The following is a 15869-nucleotide window of genomic DNA, read 5'->3' on the forward strand; positions in this document are numbered from 1 at the left end:
CAGCAGATGGTGAGAGAGAAGAGATGAAGCAAATTCAGCCTTCTGGTATGAACCAAGTTCTCTTTATGTTTAAGTACATTAGACAGCCAAACATCTGTTTCACATGATATGCAGTAAATACATCATTTGTAAAGCTCTGAAGGAAAAGTTAGCATGACAGATCAGTGCAGTATGAGAAGCGTTACAGTGGAAACAAACAAGAGACAAACAGGCATCAAACCAAGTCAGTGAGTGTGAATATCACTGTTTGAGCATTTTACTGATTTGTCCTCAACATGGCCAACATCCAGTCTCTCATGTTTACACCTTAAATGTTATGGATGATATGTTACACTTTAAACACATTGTAAGCTATAGTGTTTTGGGATGCATTTCCAAATCCTTACATAACCTTCAATTTTTTTTGAAATACAAGAAAACCATTTAATACCTCTAATATCAGTCAGACTTCAGTAAACACCCTTTGACCCAGAGAAAAAAAAAAGGCAGGCTGCCCTTGTTTAGTGCAAATGTTCAGGGCTATTTCCCTTTAATTACACAAGTACCCACATAGCAAGACAGCAGAAAAAGACATCACAACAAATGAAATGACTGATGCGTCAGGTGGTCAGTGTCAACATAGGAGTATATTTTTGCATTAATGTGTTTCAGTCTCCTCTTCGCACTTAGGCTCTTGGACATAAAGCCTTCTGTGATGATGAAAAATGATCTATATACTCAAAAAGAGTACCATGTGTTAGTGTATAAATGAGGCTCCATCAAGACTGTACTCTGATACAAAGACATGACATGCAAATGCTTCATTTAATATCAACATCTTTCTGCAGACAAACGTTAAGTACACACAAAGTAAAATTAGCCCTTTATGAGAATCGTCCGACTCCCTGCTGCAGCTGGTGTCTTGACATGGACGCTGACAGTCACTGTACAAGCAATTTATCCTGCATCCATTCTGAATTCATATCTTTATAGCAGAAACCTCATTATAGATCAGCTCAGCAGCATAAATCAGCAACATTTTTTTTCTCTCCCAGCAATGAATCTGTATGACGGAACCGCAGAGACACAGTCGTGCAGCAGCACCATGATGTGAAATGTAAAACAAAACTGCAAGTTTTATTGTGCTGCTTTTAAGAAAGTCTACTGCTGAAGAGCACTGAAAATTTTATTTGTTCATTCATTAAATAGTGTGTTTTATGAAGTAGAAAGCCTTGGATGATAGCAAAACGGATTAAAAGAAGTATGAAGATTTGGTGAGGCTTTCAATATTCCTTTGTTGTCTACACAGCAGCTGATTTCTACACTGTAGGTGCTGCAGTTTTCTCCCCAGTCAGAGGTAAAAGTGCTTCAGACAACCCTAAAACAAATTAAATCTGCTATAGAGAAAGAGAGGACTTTCAGAAAAAGTAAAGTGATATTGTGTTTAAACTGAGCCAATGCCTCAGTTTCCAAATATATAAATTACAGGCAGAGCATTAGAGTTTGAGATACACTGTAGATAAAAAAAAAAAAATAAGAGGCTTCCTTACTGCTGTTTTAACAACATCAGAAGACAATAACTTTCATTTTGTTGTTACCTGGTGTTGAAATAAATGTGTATTCAAAGACATGTTGAACAGTTTGAGTGATAGCAGGTAACCTTATCCTGGCAGCGCTGGCCTTTTGTTTACATTTTTAATTGTAGGATGTCAGATTGCAATTTAAATTAAACTAAATGATTTGAAAATGACAGCGTCACAAAGCTTACGACTATTTTCCCAGTATGATGTGATTGGCTGGGTGAAATGTCACTCATCTGATCATCGTTCCTCTCAACAGCAATGCTGCTGTAAGTGTCTTTGGGCAACACCGTTAATCCCTAGTAGCATTGTAGCTCTCCCTGACCTTTCACCTCTGAAGAGGACAAGAGATAAAGGAGCAAATTATTTCAAAGATGACTACAAATACCATCAAGCTGTTGCTGACAAATTACATATAAAGAATATTCTGGAAAGCTTTTGCACAATCACTAGGACAACTGCAGGAATTACACAGCTGACCACAGTATGTAAGATGATTCAAGCAGCTGATATAAGTTGAAACTTATATAGAAAAAATGTGCAGTACTCAAAATAGAGATTTTATACACACTAGCTATACAAAAATACATTGCTTTATTTCAAATCGCAATGAAGTCCTTCCTCTGTTACACAAACATCTAAACTCTGGATCAGGCAAAAATCAAATCACCAATAGAAGATATCTGTGGACTCTATCCAACAAGTTCAGGATCACAGCTTTCCCTTCCAAACTTCCCTCATCACCTGACATCAGCCACACATTCAACTAAACAGAAGTTTAACATCAACAGAGCAATGCTGCTTCAAACGAACAAAACATAAATAACAGGTCGGATTATGTTACTGTAAATACATTACCACAAGCTCATCACACTGCAAAAAAACAGCGGGACAGCGGACTGTTGATGGTGAAGACACCACCAGGGGAGGTGCTACAGAAAGCATGGGAAGCTTTTTCAACAGGACTGCTTGTATAGAACAGGAGGAGTAATGGGCGGCACAAGAGACAATGGTTCACTAATGATTACATCAGGCATCTTAATGCTTTTACACACCGCCTTTTTCCCTCCTAACAGGGAAGGCTATTTTCCTTCATTGTTATAGACAGGTAGCAGTGGACAGTAAATCTGAATTAGGCCACATCTCTTCACATCACATCACTCATATTCTTTACAGCAGCAAATTCACAATTTGTATAATGACAGTAGAGTCTACAACATCAGCACTGACTAACATTTCTTCAGACTTTGTAGTGTTGAAACGTTACTGTGACCGAAACACTACTGGAGAAGATTGTTGGATCAATTCCCTTCTGGGTGGGAAAAAGTGGACAAAGTGAGAGTCCTCAACAGCTGTTGTTGATGTTGCCTTGATAAAGGCACTTCACTGCGGACTTTCGCAGTAAACCAGCCGTTGAGAGTGTGTGGACTGTGTTTGAGTGTGAAGTAGGGCGGGGCTGGATCGATGTCACAGGAGCTCTGTATTTTATACAACTCAAGCATTTGGTGCCTCTTAAATATTGCACTTAAAAAGAGGGAGTGGAAGTTAAATATTAGAGGGACAAGGAGTGATTGTGCAATCAGCCCTCTGTTTAGGACCTTGACAGGGGAAGATAGGTTGGCACTGCGAGGTAAGTGCAGGAGTGGATTTGGTGGACTGAGGGGAGTGTCACAGGAGCCTCTACTGAGGCCTTCTATTACTCCGCATCACTTCCCCTGGAGATTGCTGAGCTCCAGGTCCTCCTTGCGGCGTTTTTGCTGGGTGAAGAGGGAGCTGAAGGGGTAGAGCTTTGCTTTGGCTGGGTAGCGCTGGCCAGCAATATCTACCTCGTAGTCCCCGCGGTTGATGAAGTCTGGAGTGATGGGTGTGGGGAGCCCCTCTGGGCCTGGCGGTGGAGACACAAAGCCCAGGCAGACGTGGCGCTCTAGAGTGTAGCTGTAGGCGCTGCTGGTGGTCGTGCCGGCCAGCTGACCGTTGCAGAAGATGGGCTCACCCCACCACGGCCACAGGTCCAGCTCAGTGTCGTGGTCCTCTAGAACCAGCATGACGAATCGACGAGATACTCCGTCCTGACGCTGCTGCAGCAAGGCCTCACGACCGAGAAAATCTGTGTCCTGATGGAGGCAGGGAGACAGGAGGGAGGTGTAGAGAGATGACAGGAGAGAAGGAAGATGTGAGATAAGAAGGGAAAAGGGTGAAGGAAGAAGGAGTTTGGGAAATTGTAAAAAGTTCAAGAAGAAGAAGGGCAAAGTAAAGACATGGATTCTGCTGATAACTGCTCGAGAGTTTTACACTGTGGGGTCCATTCATTAACACCATGCTGACATTATGTCTGTATGCAGCAGACAGTACACCTGATGTTCAACTGTTCTCAAGATGAGAGTGATGGCAAACTTTAAGACTGCTGGTGTAGAAAGCCACCTGCTGTGCCTGCAAGGGTCTAAAAAAGCAGATGGCCTACCAATTATTAACTTACTTTCTCATCTCCCAATCATTTTAAAGTAAAACAGTGATGTAGCAGTTGAAGTGAGACCTTCAAAATCATCATTCTTAATAATATAACTGACTGAAATGAAAGGTATCAATACATTTTATCTTGTTCATCAAAATCACCATGGTAACAGAAAATTTCCTATTGACTGAAACACGGTAATGTAATATAACCATTATTCAAAAAGCAGAATTGAGAATCCACACTGGTTAATATCATGTGACAGCTGGACTGAAAACAGACCTTATCAAACTTGACCCTGAACTCTCGTCCACACTCCAGCGGGGTGGTGAAGGCATCAAGGTCCTGACCCCAGAAGGCAAAGAATTTCTCTATACGTAGGCTGCGCAGTGCGTAGTATCCAGCGTTACGAATGCCATACTTCTGACCCACTGACATCACCTCGTTGTACACATGCAGTGCATACTGTGGGGAGCAGAGAAAAACATTCATCTAAGACAGTATTACGCAGTTCTTTAAAGCTGACTTTACCAACCATCTTGTGGAGTGGTGATGAGAAATATGTTTGTGAGCAGGTTGCACCTCTATTGGGATGTAGAGCATGAAGCCTGGTTCCCCTGTGTGAGTCATACTCATCACTCTGATCCCGTTGGCATAGCCCACACTCATCTCCTGTGTACACACATACATACACAGACAGTTAGTGTTCCTGCTAATGTGGGGAAAATAAGACAAAGACCAACTTCAAACAATCAGTCACATCACTCCCTTTTTAATGACCTTCATCTCTACAACCACAGCTGCAACCTAAACTATAGCTGCTGCTGCTGCTACTACCAGTGCGGCTACTTCAACAATTATAACAACTCTTATAACTGAGTAGTACTACTGTGATCAGCACTATTGTTATCATTATTTCTAGATTAATATCATTGCAGCTAGCCTTAGTTTCCCACCTTGCAGAACATGGAGGGAAAGTGATCAGGCGTCATGGAAACATAAGACAGCTCAGCCAGGACATCCATTGCACGAGGTCCAATCAGATTTAAAGCTGTAAGTAAATGATCAGAGTTATAAACACTGAAAAAACACCTTCTGATTAACAAAGCTGTCCAGATCAGGTACTTTCACTGTGCAGGCTTTCTGTATCGATTCACAACTAATGAATGACTCGTAGTAATAATAATAATAATATCTGTTCAAAGCATTGCTTCAGGTCTGTGCACTAATTATCATCCTTTAACAATGCAAAAGAGTTGTTAAGGAGGAACAACTGCAAAATACAGAGAAGATAGTGTTTCATTACAAAATTTAGCTCTTTCAATTTTTTTTCCATCAGTTGATCTATAAAGATTATTCCGTACCATTTGGGTAAGGACGAACTGTATAATGCCATGTGTATGTTTTCGGATGGAGATCCTCAGTTGGCGTTTCATGTTGCACACAACAACAATGTAGGTTTACTGTTGCTTGCATTTTAGACAGTTAAGGTAATGGCCATTTCAATTTTGGAAACATAATTAACCACCTTCCCTCCATCTATTTGGTCCCTCCAGTGTCTGATTTCTCCAAACGCCAAACCCAGAACCAGCTTATTTGAATAACTAGGTTAAGAGCAGAATTATGTGTGCATGGAGAGTGGACGTGTGATGCTGGTTTATGTAATATTGTTTGGACACTAGATGGTGACAACAACACAGGTGCTATTAACTAACCTGTGTACTTCCAGCTGACATCCTCTAGGTGGAGGTGTGGGTCATTGGGCATGTGTTTCTTTATCCAGGACCAACAGTGGACCTGCTGGTCCGTTGGAGAGACAATGAAGAAGCTGCAGAGGGGACAGAAATGTGAGTTGTTTTAGATATCTTTTAGTCATAATAAGCTGCATGTCTATAGTCTTATTCTCTAGATGGTTCAAACCTGTTCTTGCTGAGGCGGACCACGCTGCAGTCGTTCTCATAGCCGCCTCTTTCATTCAGCATGCCAGTGTGAACGATATGTCCAACAGGAACATCCAGGTCGTTGGCACACAGATGTTGCAGCAGCTCCAGGGCCTGGTCCCCCGTTGACTGGGACATCAGGACAGACCAGAAGGTTTGACTTAAATCACTTTAACACTCTGGGTGCATTACTCATTTAAAAAGAAGTAGTACATTACTGCTGCATCAGTGGTGACTAATTGACATTTTGAGTAATCAGCCATTTTAAAAACATTTTGCTGTGTTTTGGCGCAGATGAACACAACACTGATGGAAACCACATGGCATATATCTAATTGGGTGTGAGCTTATAAATTGTGCATAGTACGTTGTGACTTACAGTCAGTTCAAACTTGGTAAAGGAGGACATGTCGATGACACAGACGGCCTCTTTGCAGCATTTCACTTCTGCTCCAACAATGTCAAACCAGTCTGGCTTGTAGAAGGTCTTACTCTGGTCCAGAGATAACAGATCTACAGAGACAAACAAAAATACACAAAAAATATGTAAAAAAAAAAATACAATGCCCAGCATGATTCTGAGAGTTAGAATATAGGTTGGAACAATGCCTCACAATGAACATTTTTGAGGTTCACTTAAGACTTTTTTGATAAAGACAGTGTGGCGTGTTTCTGGTCAGTAATCTGTACCTTTCCCTGGAGGAACAAAATATTTGGGCCTTTCAAAGCCATGTTTCTCCATCCAGCGTGCTCCCTGGGTGTCCAGACGGTCATACAGAGGGCTGGTCCTCAGCTGACGACCAGTCTGAAAGTCCCAGCGAGGAACCTTCAGTTCATACAGCAAGGCTAGACACACACACACACACACACACACACACACACACACACATAGAAATACACAGTGGTCAGACCAAATCATACCAGAGCAAAATTGAGACACTGCACATTACAAATTATGAATTTGTAATTAAACAGATGTTAATTATGTTGGTGCCCATGCCATCAATTCCTACAAGCGTTATCAACAACTGTTCTCTGCTGCTTTATAACATCTGTCAACATCTTTCAGACCACTCTAATGGCATAAACGCTTGTTTGTTGAGACAATTCTGGTTAAAATTGGTACAAATTAGTAAATTCTACATGTGGGGGCTTAAATCATATCATTTTTGTTTAGAGAAGAAAAGTTTCCAAATACTGCTCTTACCTGGGCATGACCTTTAATGTGTGAATGACTATTTAGTTATCTAGATTTGAAATTATTCAGTCTGTCATTTCTTATTACTACAGCGCTGTATGCTGTTGTTAACCAGTCTGTTTTAACAAAACATACAATATATGTATATATATACAATATATGATTCAGTATTGTGCTATATAAGCCCCTGATGATTGTACCCCTTTGGTTAAGAACATTAACACCCAACATACAAACGGTGACAAGAGGTGACTTACGCATGACTTCCATTACTCTGTGTCGTAGGAAGGTTCGGCTGCTCTGCAGGTTGCCAAAGCGTTTGACGTCCAGTGGCCAGACATTGGCAGTGGGGTATCCGTAAGTCATCCACTCTGCCAGGTACCTGGACACCAAAATACGTAACATGGCATTTGTGCTTCACAATCAACCATCACAATGCTGATCACTGTGATTAAGACACTACAGATCAATTATATTTTGCTGTGAGTTTCTGAATTTAAACCACCGGATAGAGTCCAGTCTGTGAGTATCAACCGATCGTAAAGTCTGCACTTAGTAGACTTACAGAGGTGTGGACCTATAGACATAGTACTGTTCTAGGATATTCTGTTTACTGTATATACAGTAGGGAATTAAAGACTGAAATAAATAAGACTTCAGCCTAATTTCAGGAAATACACTTATACCCGTACTTACTTGCCAGCTCCTCCAGCAAAGGACAGGCCCGAGGAGTTCATCCCTGCCAGCACATAGTAGCCAGAGACACCTGGTGTCTCCCCCATCAGACAGCGCATATCAGGGGTGAAGGATTCTGGACAGTTGACCAGCTGTTGGATCTCAGCTGACTCAAGACCCGGCATTCTCCTCAGCAGGGCACTGAGTATTGGCTCTACAAGTACAAGACGATATATACATTTTCTATTTAGACATACTCTAAAAGGAGCTGTTTCCACAACAATACGTTGCATTTTCAAATCCTATAATTACCATAAACAAATCACTATGATCAAGATAACTGGTGGCCACATTTCCAAAAAACCCCACTGCCACAAAAATATGGTTGCTACTTGTTTTCCTGCCCCTACTGTTTGTTTTTCTCATTACTGAAAAACAAAAACAAAATAAAATACTAAAAAAAGTAACACATTACATTACAAAAAGTAATCTTTTCATTGTCTTTTGCACAACCACCCACCACAAATCATCTAATATTAATTACAACTACAAGCTTAAAGCTCAGTTTTCACTGCAAGAAAAACACCCTTTTCCCATGTTGTGCTATAAACGGTCAAGCAGGTTTTCCAACATGTAAACTGAGCCAGAGGCTCAATTAGATAATCTCTGACTGATATCAAATGCTACACATAACATCTTTAACCTGTATTCTGAATTTGATCACAGACCTAACATAATAAAAGGATACTCGAGATTTTTTATGATTTTCCAGTCATTATTGAAGTTTCCATTCACATCTTCAAAGTATTATATATTCATAATAATATATTGACTGTTCAATGTAATATATTTCATTCATATACATTCATGAAACACATTCTTACCATGTTTTAAAAAACAACATGAAATATGAAATGATAAATAGGGTTTAAACTGTAGAATGACTTTGATGATATGCTTGACCCTGTACAGAGCTGCAGTTCAAGGTTGGCTGCTGTACTGCTGTCTTTACGACTGCCTGTCAAGCTGCAAGAACATTCTCAGATTACTGGCAGCATGAGGTGAAAGCCAACAAGACAGTATGTGTATGTGTGTGAGTATGTTTGTTTACATGTGTATAGAGTAGTGCACTTTGGACTGAGTCCAATGTATGACACTGATGGCAGTTGAAGTCCAATTAAGAGCAGAAAATAAACATTTCACATAAGGCTACTTGCACCACACACACACACACACACACACACACACACACACACACACACACACATTTAATATCACATGCTGAGACAAGCCTCCAATACATAAAGGACCTGAATTCAACAAATCCTCAAACTAATTACATGTTGGATAAACTGACACCACGACTGAAGCCTAGTAAAAAAAACAATAAAACGTGTGACCAAAATGATGTTGGGCTATGAAAACAAAACAGGTTGGACTATGGAGCTATAAACAAAATAGCCTTCGAGCCTAAACCTAACTAAAAATCACATAATATCATGGTAGATGAATAACTGTGGAGCTCTGCTCCTAGGAGGGTCATGTCACATGTTATGACCAGGTCAGGTGATGAAGTGTAGCCTAAAAATAGCTCAGTCCCACTGAAAAACCATGACCTGGTCCTTTGCAAAGTTCTAAGAGGTACTCTGCAACTTTTGCAGGAAATGACTAAAACCTGAAATTCAGTGTCTTATAATCACAAAATCTTTGTCCTACAAAATAAAGCATTATGAAATCTCATTTACTGTCCATTTGGCCAATTGCCAAGATGATACAAAAATGATCTATCAAACAACAAAATTTGCTCAGGAGAACCAATGAATGACAAACAACTAATTGAAATATAATGCTAATTTCTATTAACCTCTCCTCCCTCCCTCCCTTACCAAAGTGGTCCCAGTCCTCCTGCATGTTCTGGATCTCCAGCTGGTTGCGGCCCTCAGTGAAGATGGGTTTGGGGTTCTTCTCAAAGCCACCTGACAGAAGGCCTCCTTGCCAAGGCCGTGCATATATCCTGCCATCCATATCGATCACCACTGTGGACAAGACACAGGCTCAGTTACACCACCTCCTCTGGGCTTATTTGTTGGCAACCATCTGATTTCATGTAACAGGCAAAAACATGTTTAAAATGTACTTTGACAGCAAATAACGATTTTCATCTTCAATGTTCAGTTCAACAAAGTGAACAATAAATTAAGCACACCTTATACCCTCTCTCTCTTTCTAACTGTCACACTAAATGCATTTAAACTTATTTGCACTGATATACCCTCCACCATAATGATGCTGAAACTCCTCATGAAATGCAGCTGTTGCCTATAAAAAAGGCGATTTAAATCTGCAAATGGTGCTATAATGGCATATAGTCACAGAGTAGACTTCACCTTATGTCACTGTGTGTCAACAGGGAACCTAATCTTAGAGGAAAATACTTGGGGGCAGACTAGGAGATGCTTGTTACAGTAACTCTGAGTGAAGTGAGTTTCTCTGTCAGCCAATTTGCCAAGAAACCAATCATAATTTAACAGATTTATTCCATTCTAAATATCATATTAAGCTGCCAATTTTAAAATCCATCAGCAATTGTGCCTGCTGTGAGAAAAAGTACATTTTTATGACGTGTGTTTAATGTCTGATACCTGGCGTGTTGAGTGGAAGCTGCTCCTGGAGAGGTTTGGTGAGGAGGTAGAAGTGTTCACAGCCATGAAGAGGAACTGACACCTTCATCTCACTCGCCTGGCCCAGCTCGTAAGCCCACTGAAACAGAGACAGACAAAGCAAAAAAAGTCTACCTGCTGCTCTAAACACTATTTACAGTTGGGATTAAACTGTAATCTATTATCTAAAAAATCAAACACATTTATGAACTAAAATCTTAAAAAAATTCAGGAAAAACCTTGTTTAACTAATTTCCTGCGTGAGACCCCGATATAATCCTAGATGTCCTCAAGTTTTTAGTCATACTGAGTTTATCAGAATGACGTGCTGTAGGAAAAAAAAATCAGGCCAAGTTCTAGTAGCAATCGATGAAAAAAATCAGGGTAATTCCAAAATGCGTATTTAGGTTTTCCTGCACAAATTTGTTGATGTTTCCCCATATGTATCCCATAATCCCACTCTGAGGTTTACCTGTCCAGCACAGTTGACAAAATATTCACACTCAATGGAGCCGCGATCCGTCTCCACCGCCATCACTTGACCCTTCTCTACCAGAACCTGCTGAACACTGGTTCGCTCCAGGATCTGAACCCCTGGATAGCAACATGGAAGACGAGGAGATGGGAGAGGAGAAAAAGGGAAGGATGGAAGGCGGAGATGACAATAAATAAGAAATGAATGAATGTATTGAACATTTGGTTGGTGTTATGTCACATTTTAAATGTAAAATATGTGTAATTCTATAATATCTTGCTACAACAGTGCAGTCAATGGTGTGTCATCAAGTTATGAGTTTGAATCTCGTGCCTTGTCCAGCAGCAGCCACAGCCAGAGCGTGGTTAACATCAGGTGGAGACACCACGGCGTCTGCAGGGAGGTGGATCGCTCCCACCAGGTCATGAATGTTAACAAGAGGGTGGAGTTTGGCCACTTCCTTAGGTTTAATGACGTTACAGCTGATCCCCATGATCCTGAGAAGGGAGTGAGGAGATATAGGTGAAGGTATAATATTAATGCAAATGTTATTTTTCCTATTTTAAAGGCTCTGCATATCAAGCTAAGATCTAGTCTTCTGGAAGCTGGGTGTAGATATGATTTTCTACCAGCTATAAACGTGGTCAGTCAAAGCATGTGATCAATTTGTCTTGTTGATGTGTTTGTGCAAGACAGTCATATATCCGTCATATATCAGTTGATATTAACTTACATCACAGGTATATTGGTTTTATGTATGTTGGCTGATAAGTAACAAGACACTGCAGTACAGAAATACCAAAGATATGTTTGAGGTCATTTAGAAACTGTGTCACCATGACAGTTTGTCCACCAGAGAGCACGGACAAGTTTATTTTTCAACGCAAAATGTCCTCCAGGGTGTACATTTTGTTCACAACTCTTCAAAGAAAACAAATTCAAAAATGTTTATCTATGTTATGTGTTTATGTAAGGAAAATTACCCTTGGCTGATATATCATTACCAAATTTTTAAACACATATTGGTATCAGTATCTGTCTCAAAATGTCAGTATTGATCGGGCTATATTGCCTATTACCAAAAAGTAACTTACTTAAGTCTAGATGCCAGACGCTTCAGGGAGATGAAACGATCCTGATTTTGGGCCAGACACAAAGAACCTGTCTTCACATAACCTGAAACAAATAAACACAAGTCTCAAACTACACACGGCTCTTCACTGCTCAAATACAGACGACAGCCATAATGAATAAAACTGTGGCAGAATCATCATTCTAGCCTTGTTAAAAGTCAAAACATACAGACTTGTGCCATCAAATAATCTCTTGAACTTGGAAGTGGCTACTATTGTATGCCACATGCAAACATCTCAGCTGCATCACTGTAAAAATACTGCACTGAAACACAATGTGATGAATACATTTCTCATTTAATTTTACAAGGCATGATATAATTCTGAAAAGCAGGATGCATTGATTGCACTTCTATAACCCACAGAGGGTACTAAGAATAAATGCATATGTAACAGATTAATGTAGACATATCAAATCATTCCTGTTTATTGTTTTTGCCCTATTGGGTCTGTATCTCCTACCTGTGTCACATTTGGGGTTTGTGTGTGTGTATGTGCTCAGCGTAGCAGGTGTGTGCGCGCATGCACGCGGGTCAAAACTTTTTCCACCTAACAGACATGTAGGCTGCGTCAACCGAAACTCCCTGATATATTTTTTTTTTTTTAAATGCATTAGATGTGACACTAAGGTGATCTAATGCTTGTATCTACGTCATGACAGTATCAATATTGTAATGTCATGTTTCAATTCATAGTCATGGTTACTGGGTTTTGTGATTTACACTGCAATGTCTATCCATGTCTATGAAATTGAACTTCATTGTATCCAATAGTTATTTATTTTGTAACTTTTTCCCACTGACAGAGAGGGGGGCCAAGCAGACACACACACACACACAACACCAGCTGATGTTTTTGTTACTTTGTATATATTTTACCAGATCAACACTAAAGACCTGAGACCCAGTGCTGCCTCCTGCCTCTTAATTGAAAATGCCAAGAACACATGGCAGAACATCACAGGCGTAACCCAGCCGGCTACAGATACATAAATAAATAAAAACACAGTTAGCCATATGTATCCGGGGACTGTATACACAAATCTATTAATAGTCAATAAAACTTTGTCTTCATGAAGAACATGTCAGAGTGGCTCACCTGTTTTAACTCCTGTATCTTCCTCCAGCTGCTGATAAAGAGTGTTGGAATAGCTGGCCATTTGACACTCAATGGTGATAGGCTTGGCCACGCTAACAATGCCAGCACACAGTCTGGTTGTTCCTGCACCCAGTCTGCCAACAGAAAAACAGGACAGCCATTATAGCATTAGCAGAACAATATCCAGTTCACAGCTCTCTTTACTGATCCTCTATTGTCTATTCTACAGTGGGAACTGTCTTTTTTACAACCCCTACACAGGAATTTCAGAGGTAAGATTCTGTTACAGTAAGGTCTCTTGAACTACTGTGACTTGGGTTATACATCATTTGTATATCAACTGGGGAGAAAAACTTCTGCCAAATAAATAAATACAAATATATACATGTAACCCTTGAGCTAGAGGTCTTTCTCAAAACCGATTTAGCACGATTTAGACCACCCCCCATACAACTTCATATGTTCCCAATAGATTAACTATTATCTCACCTGCCCTGCTCCAGCAGCACAATATCAGTCCAGCCCAGTTTGGCCAGGTGGTAGGCTACTGATGTTCCCACAATACCTCCTCCACAGATCACCACACGGGCCTGACTGGGCAGTGGGAGTAGGTGGGAGTCTCCACTGACAGCCATGCAGTGGGGGGAGGTCCAGAGGGCCCTGCCAGCCAATCTGTACCCCGTCTGTGGAAGCAGCAGACGGGGGAGCAGGGCAGGGGACAGAGCCCTGGAGCTCCGCACACAGCTGCACATAGCTGTGCTTTCTGCAACCATATACAAACAAACAAACGTCAGGTGATCGAGTATTCAAGGTTCATATGAAGAAGGTTAAAACGTCAATACAGAAAATGTCACTAATTGTAATTTCTATAAGGTTACATGCAGGTGCAGTGTTGTTCTTCAGTCAGTTGTAGTTTTAAGAGACTACGAATGATATTGATCAAGCTGTTGCTGTTAGCCGAACTAATACAGGTTGACACTAAATAAAGTACTCAATACTTTATGTTACAAACAGTGAAGACGTAGCCTGGGAAGCTATCAATGCTAGCTTGCAATAGTCCTTCAACTGTCACAGTTATATTACAGACTTATGGTAGCTCTAAAGCATCGCTGTAATTCTCCGTTTATCTGTGTAACTCAGCTAGCTTTAGCTTATAGGGCATTATTACCTTAGTAAATTGTCCTGGACATTTTGCTTGGACGGAAAGAGCCTTAGCTGACCTGTACATTCTTAAAGTTTTGTAAAAGTTTGCTGACATTTTGTAGTTTTTCGAGCTCCCGGGGTTAAAGTTAGCGTTAGTGGTACTAGTAGCTAGCGTACGTAGCTTAGCCTAACGGAAAACCAGCTAATGTTGATTATTTAAGTAGCTAACGTCCAGCGTGTTGACAGACTTTATTCCCTGAGGCTTCCTTCATGGCTTACACTGATATAAAACTCACCTAATCAGTTCAGCCCCGTCGTTGTGATATTTTAAGGACAGAAGTGATATGACAGAAACTCTTGTTTGGGTACAGCAGGCACTATCAAAGTCAAACCTGCTACAATAACAACGAGTACTTCCGGTACTAAAAAAAACCCTTCAAAATGAAGTCCTTCCCTCCAGTACAGAGGTCAGAGTGCTTATGTTCTGTCTACTTCAGCCTCGTTGGCACTTTTAAATTGCTGTTATTGTTATTTGAGTAAAGTTCCTTACAGACCCCATTTCTGCGACATGATTCAAGCCTGGAAAACATCCTCTAATCCAGTGGTTCTCAAAGTGGGGTCCCCAGCAAAAAGGGGAATAATTTATTTTCACTATAATTCCATCCATAAGTAACACAACGACAGAATATATGACTATTTTGGTCACAGGTTTCACACACTTTCTGTCATAAAACATCAAAAAGCAAAAATCTTATCAGATGGGGGACCCTGGGACAAAGTCTTATCAAATGGGGGTTTATGGTCTAATTTGTGTCAGTTTAGGGGTCTGTGATGTGAACCACTGCTCTAATCAATTGAGCTCAACAGCTCAACAGGTATAGAAGCCAAACCAATATCTGGTACCAATATCACCATCATCTGTGTCTAGATGATGGCAGTGGTGTCTCTCAAAATCCTTGTGACAAGTTAACAAAAATTTTTGTTGCCTGTATCTTGTTATGCGTAACAACAGTCATAAATGCCTTGCCTTAAACCTGCTTGATTGAAATGGTCTATTTGGATCTATTTTGATCTAGTCTTGGTTCTTATATGGTCTGGTTTGGGAAAACTTTGAACAGACCTATTCTGTGTTGTAAAAATCTGCCTGATCTGGTACAAATATAGTAAAGATTTCACACACCAGAAACAGATTGGGGGGTTTTTTGTTGTTGTTTTTTTAAGGTTTTCATACAGTACATGTTTGCCTGAGAAGTGCTGGAAGTTAGTTAAAGTAAAAGTTAGTTAGTTAAACTGAGCTTCATTAATGCCCCCGTTTATCAAATAATATACAATATGTAAAGAAGAACTGACATGTGGTTGACATGGTTGAAAAATAACCATGTCAGTGTAACATTAGGTTGTGAAGAGCATTCAATATATTTGCAGTGTGCTCAGCCAGGCATTTATACAGAACTAACCACTGAGGGGCGCCAAAAGCCTGCTACCACTAGAGTTTGTGTCTGCACTGTCTTTACCTAACAATTAGTTGCAGTGTTT

At 40.4% G+C, this 15869-nt stretch overlaps 1 protein-coding gene across 1 annotated transcript; it reads right to left on the bottom strand.

The window, feature by feature from the left end:
- Window positions 1-33: 33 nt before the first annotated feature.
- Window positions 34-14762, bottom strand: pdpr (pyruvate dehydrogenase phosphatase regulatory subunit). Its single transcript, XM_067595843.1, has 18 exons — window positions 14630-14762; window positions 13680-13953; window positions 13191-13324; window positions 12054-12135; window positions 11293-11456; window positions 10957-11078; window positions 10467-10584; window positions 9711-9860; window positions 7846-8038; window positions 7407-7531; window positions 6642-6797; window positions 6331-6464; window positions 5932-6080; window positions 5727-5839; window positions 4968-5062; window positions 4594-4683; window positions 4294-4476; window positions 34-3673 (listed from the first exon to the last, which is right to left on the bottom strand). Exons 2-18 carry the CDS (start codon window positions 13940-13942, stop codon window positions 3266-3268), a joined length of 2679 nt encoding a protein of 892 aa, XP_067451944.1. The 5' UTR covers window positions 13943-13953; window positions 14630-14762; the 3' UTR covers window positions 34-3265.
- Between the last annotated feature and the right edge of the window lie 1107 nt (window positions 14763-15869).

Source organism: Thunnus thynnus, chromosome 1 (genome assembly GCF_963924715.1).
Source record: "Thunnus thynnus chromosome 1, fThuThy2.1, whole genome shotgun sequence".
Classification (NCBI taxonomy): Eukaryota; Metazoa; Chordata; class Actinopteri; order Scombriformes; family Scombridae; genus Thunnus; species Thunnus thynnus.